This window comes from Eutrema salsugineum, unplaced genomic scaffold (genome assembly GCF_000478725.1).
Source record: "Eutrema salsugineum unplaced genomic scaffold, Eutsalg1_0 scaffold_10, whole genome shotgun sequence".
NCBI classification, from domain to species: domain Eukaryota; kingdom Viridiplantae; phylum Streptophyta; class Magnoliopsida; order Brassicales; family Brassicaceae; genus Eutrema; species Eutrema salsugineum.
The window spans coordinates 5,148,368-5,164,120 of record NW_006256908.1 but is presented as its reverse complement, the minus strand read 5'-3'; the positions used below and the strand labels follow the sequence as shown (position 1 = coordinate 5,164,120).

The 15,753-nt window shown below is 37.3% G+C and overlaps 2 protein-coding genes across 4 annotated transcripts; both read right to left on the bottom strand.

The window, feature by feature from the left end:
* Positions 1–7,199: 7,199 nt before the first annotated feature.
* On the bottom strand, positions 7,200–9,190 carry LOC18026890 (ran-binding protein 1 homolog b). Its single transcript, XM_024148461.1, has 4 exons — positions 8,943–9,190; positions 8,644–8,795; positions 8,414–8,539; positions 7,200–7,792 (listed from the first exon to the last, which is right to left on the bottom strand). Exons 1-4 carry the CDS (start codon positions 9,101–9,103, stop codon positions 7,566–7,568), a joined length of 666 nt encoding a protein of 221 aa, XP_024004229.1. The 5' UTR covers positions 9,104–9,190; the 3' UTR covers positions 7,200–7,565.
* Positions 9,191–9,458: 268 nt separating this feature from the next.
* On the bottom strand, positions 9,459–11,726 carry LOC18026889 (protein transport protein SEC13 homolog B). Of its 3 annotated transcripts, none has more exons than XM_024148161.1 (3): positions 11,676–11,726; positions 11,573–11,643; positions 9,459–10,637 (listed from the first exon to the last, which is right to left on the bottom strand). In XM_024148161.1, the coding sequence occupies exon 3, from the start codon at positions 10,613–10,615 to the stop codon at positions 9,707–9,709; it is 909 nt and encodes a 302-aa protein (XP_024003929.1). In that variant the 5' UTR covers positions 10,616–10,637; positions 11,573–11,643; positions 11,676–11,726; the 3' UTR covers positions 9,459–9,706. The 3 variants fall into 3 exon arrangements, with proteins under 3 accessions (XP_024003929.1, XP_024003931.1, XP_024003930.1); XM_024148163.1 differs by having other exon boundaries at positions 9,459–10,640; positions 11,676–11,687; XM_024148162.1 differs by lacking the exon at positions 11,676–11,726 and having other exon boundaries at positions 9,459–10,634.
* Positions 11,727–15,753: the final 4,027 nt, after the last annotated feature.

Here is a 15,753-nt window from a genome sequence, read left to right as displayed (position 1 = left end):
TTACCATTGCATATTTACATCAAATTTACGTCGAAATAAAATTTACATCACATTTACATCGATTTTACGTCAACTACAAGATAGAGGACAATTCGTCGTATTATCGATGTAAATATTACGACAAGATTACGACGAAATAAAATTCGTTCTTTATTCGTCGTAATATCGTCGTAACATTACGACGATTTTACGAGGGTTATTTTTTACGTCGAATTTACGACGAAATTTTCTATCGTCGTAAATTTACGACGACTACGAATCGTCGTAAATAATTCGACGAAAAAGCCCCTCTTTCTTGTAGTGCCTCCACCACCACCAACCGAACCAGCGGCTCCCGCACAGGCCGAGCCTGAGGCTGATCCGATCCCGCCTGTACCGTATGCCCAGTTTACGGTACAGTTTCTTCTGGCACAACCCGGTCGTAGAACCATGAACAAACTCGACCCGGATCGAGCCCCGGCACCTTTTGGTACGTTATTTTTTACCTATAATATTTTTAAATTAATTAATATTTATTCTTATATATTTGATATTAATTAACTTTTGCTCTTTCCATTTGACTAGGTTTACGACCGACAATGCAGTCGGTCGTAACGTTGCGGATATCATCAAGGGGTTTTTCGTACAACCCCATACCAGCTGGAAGAAGCTGGATCAGGCCACACTTGACACTTGGTTCAAGTGTTTTGCGGTAAATAATTTACCATTTCCTTTAATTTTAATTTTAAATTTTAACTTTTTACAATAATTACTAACTTCTTTCTTTTTTCCTAGCAAAACTGGCACTGGGAAACATCCGCACACGGACGTGTAGAGACGGCCTTCAAGGAGAAAGTCAAATTCCGCCTCAACAACACCGTTTCCAGGTGTTTCCGACTGGAAACGGAAGTGGGAGGTCGACGGCGACAAGGCCAAGCCGGCGCCTATGTCCAATACCGTCTGGTGGGGCCTTGTCCAGTACTGGTTGGATCCGCACAACCAGACTACGGCCGCCAAGTGTTCCGGATCTAGGTAAGTCGTAGTTAATTTCAATAATATTTACATTATTTTTTTTCTTATAATAGATTCTAATCAAAATATTTTTCAGGAACGCTACTGACGATGCGGGAAATCGGAAGAACGTCCCGCACACTTCCGACCAGATTCCTTTTGCCGGAAGACGGCTTATGATGGAAAGTAAATTAAAATCATTAATGTTTTTGTTTTTAAATAATTAACTCTTATTTCTTGATACTAATTAATTTTTTCATTTTCATTTTGTAGGTCGAAAATAACGAAGGAGAACTTCCTCCGATGACGAAGGTTTTCGCCGAGACGCATAAAAAGCGTAACGGCGAATTCACGGATCCTCGGGCGGAGGAGATTTACAACGCCGCCTGTGCGGCGATCGAGGAGCGACAGACGCAGCTGACTCAGCAGGCGCGTCAAACGTCTCTCGGAGGTAGCTCGGTCCAATCGACCCCGGCGCTGACGGTGGCGGAGATGGACCAGATCTTCGAAGAGGTAATTTTAATTACTATTTTTAATTAATGTAACTTTAGTTTTAAATTATATTTTTAACCATAATGTTTTTAAATATTTGTAGGTTGCCCCAAAGAAAAAGGGGCGGGTATTGGGGATGGGGTCCATCCGTGATACCCCGAGAGCTACGGCGACTGGTCACGTCCGGGTCCCGGATCCGGTTATCCACCAGGAGATCGATCAGATGCGGACCCGGTACGAGACGAGGAAAGACCAGCTCTACGGTCTATTCGAGATCATGGGAGCCGACAACCCGGTACTCATGGCGCAGTTGGACAAGCTGCGAGCTGATGGGGTTGTCGGATCGTCTGCCGCCGGGTCATCACGCAACCGCCGGTGCAGACGGACGAGGAGATGTTCTGATCTCTCGGGGTTGAGCCTCCTAGAGCCGGAGATCAGACGCCGGCGGAAGCATCAAACCGAAGACTCGGCAAGGAACACGTCCAGGACGATGGGGAGGAGGCCGGTGGCGGGATCGACGGGATCGATTTAGATTTAGATTTAGATCTGTAGGGTTTTTTTGTAAATTACAATTAATTTTAATTTCAAATTTTCATAAAATTTAAATTGTAAATTATTTTTTTTTATTTAAATTTTAATTCGAATTATTTTTTTTAATTTTCAATTATATTAAACGTCGTATAATCGTCGTAATAGATTTATTCAAATATTTACGACGAATTTACGACTACAATGTACGACGACAAATACGACGATTATATGTCCGAGAGTTACGACGATTTTACGACGAAATGAAGAAATACTTTACGATTGATTTACGACGATTCATGCGTCGTGCATTTTACGACGATCTTACGTCGACCATTAACGACCCCTTAACGACGGTCTAGGCGAAGACCAAGTCGACGAAATTCGATGTAAACTCGTCGTAAACTGTACGATGCATTTACGACGATTTTGTTTCCCTCGGCGTTACGACGAAACAAAACCGTCGTATATTATACGACGATTTTACGACGATTTGTCTATTACGACGATGATTTTACGAGGATTTCGAAATCGTCGGTAGTCCGTCGTAATGGCTCTATTACGACGAATTAACGACTATTTTGGTCGTTGTAAAATGATGTTTTTCTTGTAGTGTATGTTGTCACGCTGTATGCATGAGTCATTAATTTTTAAGGATGTTCAAAAACTTTTTTTAAGGATGTTGAATAACGTCATGTATGCACAATTTGGTTTGTTCTTTATAAATTGCAATTCCTGATTAAACACTATTTATTAATTTGTTATCTAGTCTTTCATATTAATTTTTAATCAAAAGTTGTTGTTGTACTTCTTTAACATTTATAAAACGGTTTAGAAATCCAAACTATTATATTTTTATATATCTTAAAAGAAAAGTACGAAAAGTGCTTACGGAAAAATTGTTTGCAACCATCAAGAAATAATTAGCTAATGAAAGTGCCACAACAATGCTCCAATGAAGCATAAAAATTTGTGTCAAATAACAAATCTTCAATTTCGATCGTTATCCCTATTGATATAACAAGGGAGATGTGCACTTGTAGATCAGGACACACATTAGTATCTAAAGACCTAAAATCAAAGCTAACCAAGTTTTTTTATCGCCAGCTTCTTCGCAACCAAGGCTGAGATGACATAGCTGCAGAAGAAGTCATATAGTTATCTGATTCCTAAGCTGGGGAACAGACATCATATAGAGAGTTTTGACTGTGTTTAGACTTAACAACTATAAATTAGGAGCACAACAAAGTAAAAAGGAAAATTAAGTAAAAACCAAAAGATTTTTTTATAAAAATTACAACGTCTGCTTTATTAGAATAGTTGGGAAGATATATAATCAAATATTTATACAACGAAAAAGGTACAAATAATTGAGATCGAATGAAGGGAAAAAAATTATGATGTATGTAAGATATATAAAAAGTCATCAAATGCAACCAAAAAATTTGTCGCTACATTGATGATACGAAGAATTAGTAAAAGAAAACTAAGGTCATTATATACCACAAATCATCACAATTTCAATCGTACCACAAATTTCTTTGGTACGTATAGATGGACTAATCGCAATTTAATCGAAGGTTAGTACATAAAAGTGAGGAGTAGATAAAATAAGCAGAAGAGTGGGAGGCCCATTTGGAGGTTCCACCAACTTGTCGTCGAGGGTCCTTCCGATTTTATTGAGTTTACCCTTTTCTCACTTATCAATTATCATTCATTTTTCCCTCATTTTCCCTCATTTCTATTATTATATTTATAATATGTCCATTTCAATTGTCTTATTAGTTATCAAATCATCACTCAGTAACCTATATTAGATGGTTGGTCTATCTCTGACTTTGAAAGGTACTGGATTTAATACCGAGACGTTGATGTTTTTCGATAATTTTGATAACGTATTAAAATTTTATTTGAATTAATGAATACGAATTCATGTTATTTCAACTGCTAAACTAAGCCGGGTTTATGTTGCTCTTCGATACGGCTACTCAAATGAAGACTGATCCATAATGACTATAAGCATTTCAGTGCATAGCGCAGACTGCTTTCTGACATATTTGCTATACATTTTCAAAACTAATATTTATTGAAAATGAATCACCAATTAGTCAATTACCAAACCATATTTACTTGTGTGATTCAAAAAAACACATAAAGAACATCACATGAAACGACATTCAGAGAAACATTTTCCAATACTGCATAGCTCAAACACAAGCTACTCCGAAGCAACTAATCTTACGCTAGAGCATTGGCTGCTTTTGCTTATTCAGATCATGCACTTGAAGCTATATCGGTTATAGTTGTTATATACGTTAGTATCATATAATTTCATATTATTAAATTTTGTTGGTAACCACATGTTATAACGATTTTCATAAATGTGTTCCCCCGCAGAATAATACCTTGTAACGCTCTTAATATTGTGATGAATAGTTAGCCTAATTTCTGATCTCAATTTCCAAAATTTGGAGATCGCCCAAAAACAGAGGAAAATAGATAAATGGCATTTTGGATGATATAGAGTAAACAGACACCGGATGATAACTAATGCTTTTTTTGTTCAAAAGATAAACTAATGCTTAGGCTGTGGAAAATGTTGAGACATAAGTTTCACAATATTGCTGAACTTAATCATTTCTCGATCGTTCGTTGAATATGGTTCTTAGTTTCTTACCACGTTGGTAAAATTCCGTGACTGATTCGTGTTGATCGTACATTTTACTTCTGTCGTATTCACATCGTTGATACAAACTTCAATAATTTAGATTTCACATCAGAGAAACGTAAGGACATATGCATGCACACGGTTGGGAATAATTTAAGAAAATGTAAGTATATTATAAATATATCAGACACTGTCTCTCAACAACCAAATCTTTAAGTGTTTTGTCATTTTGTGGGGTCCATCCGTGTCATCTTTCTAAAAAAATATCAAAGTACACGCATGTAAAGTGGATCGGAATAATTACACCCCCAAAAAGAAAACAAAAAGTTATTAAAAAATAAATAAATGGGCAAAAAAAAAACAGAAGAAAAAGTAAGATAGCGTGAGTAAAAAACCAAGAACTAAAAAGGAATAGGAAATTAATAAATTTTAAAAGTAAAGTAGACAGGAAAAAAAACAAAAAAAGAAGAACACACGTATCACTGATTGATGTATTGTACTGGAAGTTATGTATGATGTTTCTATGAAGTTTCTAACTTTGATACCTTAATCAACACACTTGGATCCTATAAATAAACCTCACAGGAAGATTTGAATTTCTTAATAACTAAAAAATTCGAGGTCAATACAAAATAAGTTATTACAATAAGGTTACTCGTTGTTGCACCAAAAAACAAAAAATACTCGTTAGGATTCGTTTTAGACATAAGTATCTACCTATAAGTTTTTTTACTCATTGAAAAAAAAAGTTTTTACTCATTGGTAAATTACATTGAGGTGGTTTCATTTCATAATTCATACCCCACCGAAACTAGAAATGTCCTATACAAATAGCCAGCCAAAAGAATTATTGCAAATAGCCAGCAAATTTCACTGCAAAATAGAATTTGAAGCAAGATTCTCTCCAATCTTACTTTAAATTTCACTTCATTTTAGAGTAAAAAAATGGAGTTATTCCATATATAAAGCATTTCTCTATTTTTTTTTTGTCATAACTCCATTTTAGAGTAAAAATGAAACTTACATTAAAGTATAATACAACTCCATTTTAGAGTTATTCCATAATAAAAAAAAATATGAACTTATACATTGGAGATGTTCTTATACCCCTTCCAATTGTGATAATGTGCAAGGTATTAAACAATAATAATAAACAAATAGCTGTGAATAATACAAGATGATCAGGCATAAGTGGATTTTTTTTTTGTCAGATATACACTATAGGTGGTTAAGTACAATCTAAATTAGTTAGGTACTATAGATTGCACTTAACCATCCTAGATTCTGTTCTAACTTTAGCAAACTTTCTTTTAAAAGGTGTGATGTTAAGATGAGTTTCGCTTCTGGTTTTGACAGCCACAAAACTTCAATTTTTGTCCCGGTGTGTTTCGATGAAGAATGACACACGACAAACTTTTGCAAGGTCTTTTCTTTGAAATTACACTAACAAATCAGTCTTGCACCGTCCAATTTTATTCACACGCTCTATCTCCTTGCCCCACCATAACTTTCATCACATGGGTAAATATGGAAGTTCAAATTTTGTAGATCGTAATTAACATGATTTTAACATGGTAAAAATTCACACGAGTTTAAAACATACTTTTGTTAATCTTTGGTATGTTTGATGTAAATAGATTATACTTTCTGTAAGTTTTGGGATTAATACAAGTTAAAATGTTATATATATGTTGGAAGAATGAGGACTTGATAGATAGATATATAGGCGTACGATTTTCTTACATACAATCTTTTTTTTTTCTCAAAAGGTTACAAAGACAATCCTAGATATTTTGTGGGTTTTCTTTTTTGTAAAAAGAGTGATATTTTTAAACAGAAATTAACTTACACGAACACGTTTACCAAAAAAAAAAAAAAAACTTACACGAACACTATGAAAAGATAGAGAGGGAGAAGAAAAGATAGTCCATGAGTTTAAAAGGCCTACATGTGACAAAATCAGCATCATGTATTAATGGCTTCCTAATTTCGGGATCCATAAAATTCCGATCAAAGTCAAGAATACCATGGTGGGTCCGGTCAACTACTGTGACACATGACCGAACCTGAATCGTCTTGTGATACATACAAGTATACAACGCATGAAAAGACCACATGACTTCATTTACAAGTTTATAGGTCTTTGTTTGGGTGCAATTTACAATTTTATAGGTCTATGCAAGAATCTTCTTATCCAAACTTAAAGACGGCCTTTGTTGCTTCATTCCAATTAACAATTTTACGGACAAATTACTTGTAAATTATACCTTTCTTTTTTTCTTTTTATTTCAATTGATCATTATTGGTCCGGTTTTAACCTTTAAAACATTATTGGTCCGGTCCGACCTGGATCACAATAACGACTGGAAGAGTTATTAGGATCCGGTCCTGTAACAATTGTCCATCCTGAACTGATCGTATTGCTCAGTCCTACCAAAACAGTCCATCTAGATCTCAATATATTGAGCGACTTCAATAGAACTAAATTTAACCAAAGCTTTAACGAATTGCAAGACGCTAATGCGATTTAACACGACTTGTTTATAAAAAAAATACACACACGAAATCCAATGCATACATTCTGTAGAATCAAAATGGAGCCTGTTCTGACTACACACTCGTTCCAAAAAAAAACAAAAGGGAATTTTTTTTTCCAAGATAATGAAATCCCAAACAACCCTCGAAAATCTCGCATATGCAAATGTCACCTGTGACACTCTTGTGGCACTAAACATATAGACTCATCACGACTCACCAAGTGAACAAGACACTGACAAAACCATGTGTCAATTTCAAAAATTTAAAAATAAAAAAGCCAAGTCTTCGGTGGATTTAAAACACATCAGGCTATAGATTACCTTGGCCTTGTGTATCCCATGCATGCATCTTAAGTTGAGGGCACAGACTCCTCAGATTTCTTTTCTTCAACAGCTTTCTCTGCTGATGCTGACGCTACCTTCTCCACTGGTTTCTCCACCTTTTTCTCCTCGGTTACTTTCTCTTCCACTGTCAACTTCTCAAGAAGACCAGCGGTATCAGAGGCGTCTTTGCTCTCTTCTTTCTCTTCTTCAGATTCAGCAACTTCCTTGAACTTTTGCATAAAAGCTTTGCAGTCTGATAAAGGTAAATAAGGATTTGATTATTTATGCAGTTATACGATGACTTTAACAGGATCAACAGCTCGGAAAGCGTTTCAGAAACACAGACAAAACATCACATGAAACAAGATACAGAGAAACTGTCTCCAAACTACACAGCTCAATACTAGAGCAGTGGACTGCTTTTCTCTTTGCAGATCACACACTTGACCCTAAACAGGTAACTTTTGAATCTACACAGATGACCGAATACCTCTAGTTTGATTCCCACCTTTGAAAGGTTATATTCAATCAAACAACAGCAATGATACACTTAAACAATTTCTGATTGGTAAGAGCGGCATATTACATCTACAGGGGAAACCAAATCAAACAAATTCAAAGCTCTAACAATATAAGCTTCAGGAACATCCAAAATATGCAGTCATATATGGCAATATCACAACGTTCAAGATCCTTCCAGTCATCTAAGCCATTAAAACTACAATATCTGCACTCTATACTCCTGACAAGAACTAATGATAAGTCTTAAGTATGCCACAATGAGATCAGTTATACTATAAGCAAAGCAACAATCACACAGTGAGATCCAATCAACTGAGCTGAGCAAAAATACACAACAGAAATTTACACTCACTCTCAACTGACGCAAATCGGATGCAAAAAAGCTCATCCTTCAATTCCCCATCGGAGAAATCACGAGCGTGCCATACGCAAGACTTGTCATTCCCAGCGTGTTCCTGAACAGTCATGCCCGATGTAACTGCAGAAAATGACCAAAATGAGTGAAAAAGAGTATATTACAAATATAGATCCAGGAACAAGTTTACACTAACGTAGATCAAGAGCGACGGAAAAAAATTGTACCGAGATGATTAGCACAGATCTTAAGAGTTTTCGATTGCCTCATAACTAGACGAATCTTCCCAGTATCCTTATGCTTTAAGAACTTAACAGTACCAGCACCTCTCTCTTTCCACTGACTTCCATCTTTATCGAACCGATACAACTTCGATTTCCTACAGATTTCGCAAAACAAAAAAATCCTCAATCAAAACAATCTCGCAACCAAAAACTCCGCATTGAAACTAAACCCTAGAGCTTGGGGAACTACGGAAACGATCAGATCCAGTATAATTATATATCAAACGATCCGATATACATACAGATCGAGAATGGTATCTTCGTCTTCTTCACCGGTGGTAACGGCGACTTCTTCGAGCCTGACGATCGGAGCAACCTGAGCACCGGTGTCTTCATCCTCGTTGGCTCCGGATTCTTCCTCGTCTCTATGCTCGCGCTCTGGCTCGTTGCTAATGCTCGCCATCGTATGAAATCGAATCAAGCTTGCTGGTTGGTTCAGTTGTTGGATACACACTGCGTACGAGATTGAAGGAGACAATTTTGGGAGTTTTTGTAGAAAGGAAATGATATTTTTTTTATACGAGACGGTGCTTTGATGATCGAAATGAATCATAGAAGTAACTGGGCCTGTAAGCCCAAACAACTGGGCCTAGGCCGTATTAGTTATTTGGATATTTGACTAAGGCAATGCCGAAATTGGACAACTTGTCTTAAGTGTTATTTACTCTTCCAATTTGTCACAAGACTGCACAACTGCATTATGCATTAAACACTAACACAGACTATTACATGATCAACAAATTCATCATGCGTCAAAATCGGTGAAAGATTCAGGTTTGAAATATAGTATATATCATGGAGATCTCGTCTTAAAAGAAAAGAAAAAAGTCCTAGGAAAGATAAATAAAATGTCCAAATACTTCGAATCAATTTAAGAAAACCACATCCACATTCCCTCAAAAAGACCACCAACCCAGACTGAGAAACAATTTATAAGATAAAAAGAAGAGAAGTGTTCGATTCAATTGTTAAAGGAAGAGCAGAAATAGAGCGAAACACCAAAAACCTATGGCTCCACAACAGTAACCTGTTGCCACTCTCCATCAACAGCCTCTTTCCACACCGTCACGTTATTGTTCCCATCAGACACAGCCAACAAATTACCGGTCAACGACCACGAAACCCGCCAAACCGGAGTCATAAAGTCTTTCAGAACCTTACCTTCCCATTGCTCACCTTCTTTCCCCACCGTCCAAATAATCACTTTCCCATCTTGCGAACCACTAGCTATGGTGGACTTAGGGAGACCCAAGTTCGGTGCCCACGCCACATCACGGACCCAATCAGTGTGTTTCTTAAGACCCGGATAGCAATCCATCTTCCACGACCCGTTTGTGAGCTTCCACACTTTCACGGTGTCATCACACCCACCTGAAGCTAGCTTGTAAACCGGATCCAGCGACCCGGAGCTAACCAGAGCACCAGGCGCAGTTGCTGGTGCCCATGAGACTGAAGTGACTCCAACCGAATGCGCTTGGTCAATCTTTGCTGTGTCCCAGCCACCATCAGCACGGCCTGTGAAAACCGAGATGTTTCCATCGGATGACCCGCAAGCCAAGGATAGTCCGAGTTCATGAGGAGCCCAAGCAATGGAGTTGACTGAAGATTTGTGGTCTGTGAAGACATGAGCTTGAGTCCATTGGTTTTGGTTGCCTTCTTTCCAGAGTATGACTTGACCATCGTAGGAGCAAGAAGCTAGGATTGATCCATACTTTGGGTGGGCCCACGCTACCTCCCAGACAGGACCACGGTGGCCGGTTAATGTAGCTAGGTGCTGCGATCCACCGTTGTTGCTGACTCCGGTTATCTTGATGGTGCAGTCAGATGAAGCAGTTGCTACTCGCTTCCCGTAGTAATCCATTTGCACATCATGGACAGTGTCCTCATGACCCGTTTCAATCTTCTGTCCTGGCATGTTTCCGGAATGACTTTCCCTGCTACTTAAAGTAAAAATGTAAAATTTTTGAATACAAACACCCGTGTGGAATAACACAAACAGCAAAATAGCCTGTAAAACAGATATGGAGAAGCAGAGATCGATGTAAATTCTCCTATGCTATATGTCAAAACATATTGGAGGCTCATACTCTTATGCATATTACATACGTATGGGATACAATCCACACCAGAAGCAGGATAAATCAAACACTTACAAAAAACAAACGCATCTATCACAGGAAATGTCTATAAATCAAACACTTTCAACAAACATACACTACGCAATGCAAGTTGACAAGGAGCACAAACAACGAATTTGTTGATCCATAGGGTACTACCGTCACATGGTTTCCAATGGCTTTCAATATCAGTGAAGCATGTTTCTAATTTTCACTTTGCTGGTTCAGATTATATAAATGTAAGCACAATTTATATAATATGGAGTTTCAGTCAGAGACCGATAACAATGTAACAGTCAGTTCTCAGAGAAAAATTTTGACATCAAACCAACAATCACGAATCAGCATCGAAGTGCCGAATTACACACAATATCAGATAAGCGATTAAAAGAGGAATCCGAGTAGTAAATCCTAAGATCGAAACTCCAGTTGCAGATATTACGGGCAGGAGAATTTTCTAATCGAATCGATTCACACACAAAAATCGAAGCTAAGCTAACGCATCCGAAGCAAAATTCGCAAATTGACAGAACTGGATCCAAAAGTTGAAAGCTAATTGTGGAAATGCGATTCAATTAGACGGATCACGAGGTCAGAGTCACAGTACAAAAAAGATCAAACGACGATCGATAACGTTGAAAACCTAATCACAATTTCGAACAGAACCCTAGCTTAGATCTACGGACACAGCTCAGAGAACAGACAAAAATGAAGAACGCAATGCGCAGAAACAAATCAGGGAAGAGATAGCGTACCTGAAGGCACGGTCGATCGACTGAGAGACGCCGGAATGTGAGTTGAAGAAGAAAATCGACGAAGAAGAAAATCGACGAAGAAGAAAATCGACGAAGAAGAAAACGCTAGGGGGGAGCAATGGGGAGTTTTTTTTTGTTTCTACAGTTTGTATATAAATTGATTAAAAAAAAAAATAGATCTGGCTAAAAACAAAGTTACCTAAACCGTAGTCTAGACTGTAAACCGGGTGGGTCAAATAGAAAACCGGAGGGACATGAGAGATGGATCTTTGAAGTTTCATTATTCAAACCCTTGAAACAATATTTTGCTTTCCATTCTAGTTTTTCTATTTATATATTTCATAACTAAACCTATTCTTCTTTTCTTTTTTAAAATTTCAAAATTAGTATTTGTTGAAAGTGTACTCTGCACAATTGGTTTAACTTATGACCCGAAACTTAAACCGTAGTTTAGACTATAAACCAGGTGGATCAAATAGAAAACCGGAGGGGTATGAGAGATCGATCTTTGAAGTTTTATTATTCAACACAATATTTTGCTTTCCATTCTAGTTTTTCTATTTATATATTTCATAATAAAACCTATTCTTCTTTTCTTCTTTCTTTTTTAAAATTTCAAAATTAGTATTTGTTGGAAGTATATTCTGCACAACCGATTTAACTCAACATAACCCAAAACTAACTCAATTAATTCCGGTTGACGATGGTTTATGACAAATTAAACTAAATCAAACCAAATCTTTTCGTCAAGAAGAAACGGCGTAAAGTGAAGACGGTGCCAACCTCCAAGAATTTAGAAAAAAAATTTAGATTTTTGGAGAAAGGAAGATATCCTTCTCTAAAATTCAAAGGGAAAATAAAATATTATTGTTAAAGTAATTTGCGGAAGTACTTTATTCATCAATCTAAAGCACATATATATACATATATATTAGTTATCTTTAAGTTATTTTCTAAAATTTAAAAGGAAAATAAAATATTATTGTTAAAGTAATTTGCGGAAATACTTTATTCATCAATCTAAAAGCACATATATATACATGTATATTAGTTATCCTTAAGTTAGTAACTAGCAATGTGGGACAAAACAAATAAACTAATTAATATTGAGTTAATAACTATACATGACCTAATAAGCCCATTATCTCTTAATACCCCCTTTCAAGTTGGAGCATGGAGATCTCGAATACCCAACTTACACAAAATTTCTTTAAACAGGCGTCCTCCAAGTGCTTTAGTGAAGATATCCGCCAACTGTTGAGTAGTAGAAACATGTTGAGTCTGAACAATTCCAGCTTGTATATCGTCTCTAATGAAATGACAATCAAGCTCCACATGCTTCGTTCTCTCATGAAACACAAGATTAGCTGCAATATGAAGTGCAGACTGGCTGTCACAATATCAATCCATTGGACCAGAATATGCAATACCCATCGTTAACAACACACTCTTTATCCACTTCAACTCTTTCAATGCCAAAACCATAGATCGGTACTCTGCTTCAGCCGAAGAGCATGATACAATGTCCTGCTTCTTTGAACTCCATGACACAGGAGAATTTCCCAACTGTATTAACCATCCACTCAAAGATCTCCTCGTGATTGGACATCCAGCCCAATCTGAATCACACCAAGCTGTAAGATGGAAATTACAATCAGATTTCAACAAAATTCCCATTCTCGGGCACCCTTTCAAGTAACGAACAACTCTCAATGCAGCCATCCAATGATCCTCTCTGGACTCATTCATAAATTGAGACAAGATGTGAACTGAGTAGGCAAGATCTGGTCTAGTCGCGGCCAGGTAAATCAACCTTCCAACAAGTCTCTGATACTTCTCTGGATCAGCAAGTATCTTTGTCATCGACCTTCCCAACTGATGATTTTGCTCCATCAGAAACTCTACAGGTCTACCACCAAGCAAACCAACATCAGCCATAATATCCAAAGCGTACTTTCTTTGTGATAAGTATATACCCTCTGCATTTCTTGCGACTTCCAATCCAAGAAATTATTTCAATTTTCCCAAATCTTTCATATGAAAGCAATTGTTTAAATACGTTTTAAACTTTTGTATCACCTCGGGAGAGCTTCCTGTCACCACAAGATCATCCACATACACTAGAACGTGCAAGTGAACTTTATCATGAACTAATGAGAAAAGAGAGTAATCAGCCTTACTCTGTGTAAAACCATACCCCAAGAGTGCCTTCGAAAGTTTCACAAACCAACATCGCGGAGCTTGTTTCAAACCATACAGCGACTTGCGCAAACGACATACCATACCCTTCTTAGAAGCACCAAACCCCTGAGGTACCCTCATAAGCACCTCTTCATCCAAATCCCCATGAAGAAATGCATTGTGCACATCCATCTGATGTAGCTCCTAATTTTTCCCAGCTGCAACTTGAAGAACCAATCGAACTGTGCTCATCTTTGCTACAGGACCAAATGTATCAGAATAATTAATCCCTTCTTTTTGACGGTTGCCACATGCCATAAGTCTTGCCTTATACCTTACAATCGAGCCATCTACATTATACTTAATTATGTAAACCCATTTACACAAAATAGCATGCTTACCTGGTTATAAGTGTTCAATCAACCATGTTTGATTTCGTTCTTGGGCCTGAATCTCCAGTCTCATAGCTTCTCTCCATCACAGATCTTTCATAGCCTCAGCAAAAAATTTCGGCACAACTCCTTGAGTTATACTACACAGAAATGCCTTGTGAGACACAGAGAATCTTTCATAATTCACATAATTCTCAATATCGTAATCATTACTCAACTCCTGACTCACAGTTGATATATTCATTGTAAATGTTGTATTGCACACATAACTTGACAGAAGTTTCTTTCTTTCTGATTCCTCTTCCCAAAATTTCTGCTGATGCAGGCTGTTGCACAGTTTCAGCCTGTGTCACCGATGCAGGTTCTGTCACTAAAGTATACTGCACAGTTTTAGCCTGTGTCTCTGATGCAGATTCTGTCATTAAAGCAGGCTGCATATTCTCAGACTGTGTAAACCGATGGAGGTTCAGTCTGTGACACCGTAATTCCTAAGATATCACATATTTCGTTTCCTATAGTCTGTCTTTCTTCTTCAACAACCTTGTCTAACACAACGAGAATCTGTATCATTATATCTCTTGTGAGAGGTTGTATAATTTCTCTTGCCATGGCAGGTTCTATATCGTTAAAACCAACGTTATCATCCACAAATAACCTCGTATGATCAGAATTAGAAGGCTCATCCAGCTGTATATTTTTTAGCTCCAAATATGGGAATCGTTCCTCAATAAAAGTGACATCCCGAGAAACAAAGATCTCATGTGTGTCCAAGTAAAATAAGTTTCATCCCTTCTTTGCATAAGGGTATCCTAAAAATACGCATTTTTTGCTTCTATTAGCAAATTTATCCCCATGACGTTTCAGATTGTGAGCATATGCTAAACATCCAAAAACTCGTATCTCACTATAAGCTGGAGCTTTCCCAAAGATGATTTCATAAGGACTCTTACCATTGTGTAACACATAAGGCATACGGTTGATTAGATACACAGCACTCAAAGCACAATAACTCCAAAATTCTATTGGTAAATTTGCCTGAAACCTCAACGCTCGTGCGACATTCAGTATATGTTGATGTTTTCGTTCCACTCTCCCATTTTGTTGAGGAGTTCCCACACATGAAGTTTGATGAATTATCCCTGATGTACGAAAATAGTCCTTCATACCTATGAATTCACTACCATTATCACTTTGCACGAGTTTCACATGTTTCTCAAACTGTCGCTGAATGAGAGCAAAGAAATCTACCATTATTTCTGAACTTGTGTTTTATCAGCAAGAAGAAAAACCCACACAGCTCTAGAATAATCATCCACAATAGTTAAGAAATAAGAAGACCCACACACGCTCTGTGTTCGATATGGCCCCCACATATCACAGTGAATCATCTCAAAGCACTCTTTGCTTTTCTTTGTACTCATAGGAAATACATTCCGACACTGCTTTGCTCGGAAACAGACATCACCATCGGAAACACCAACACTCTTTTGATCCACTTCTGGCAATCTCCTAATAACCTTTTCAGAAGCATGTTCTATCCTTTTATGCAAAAGTTCCAAAGATCCCAACTTACTGACTTTTGCCACATTCACGATCTTCTGAATACCT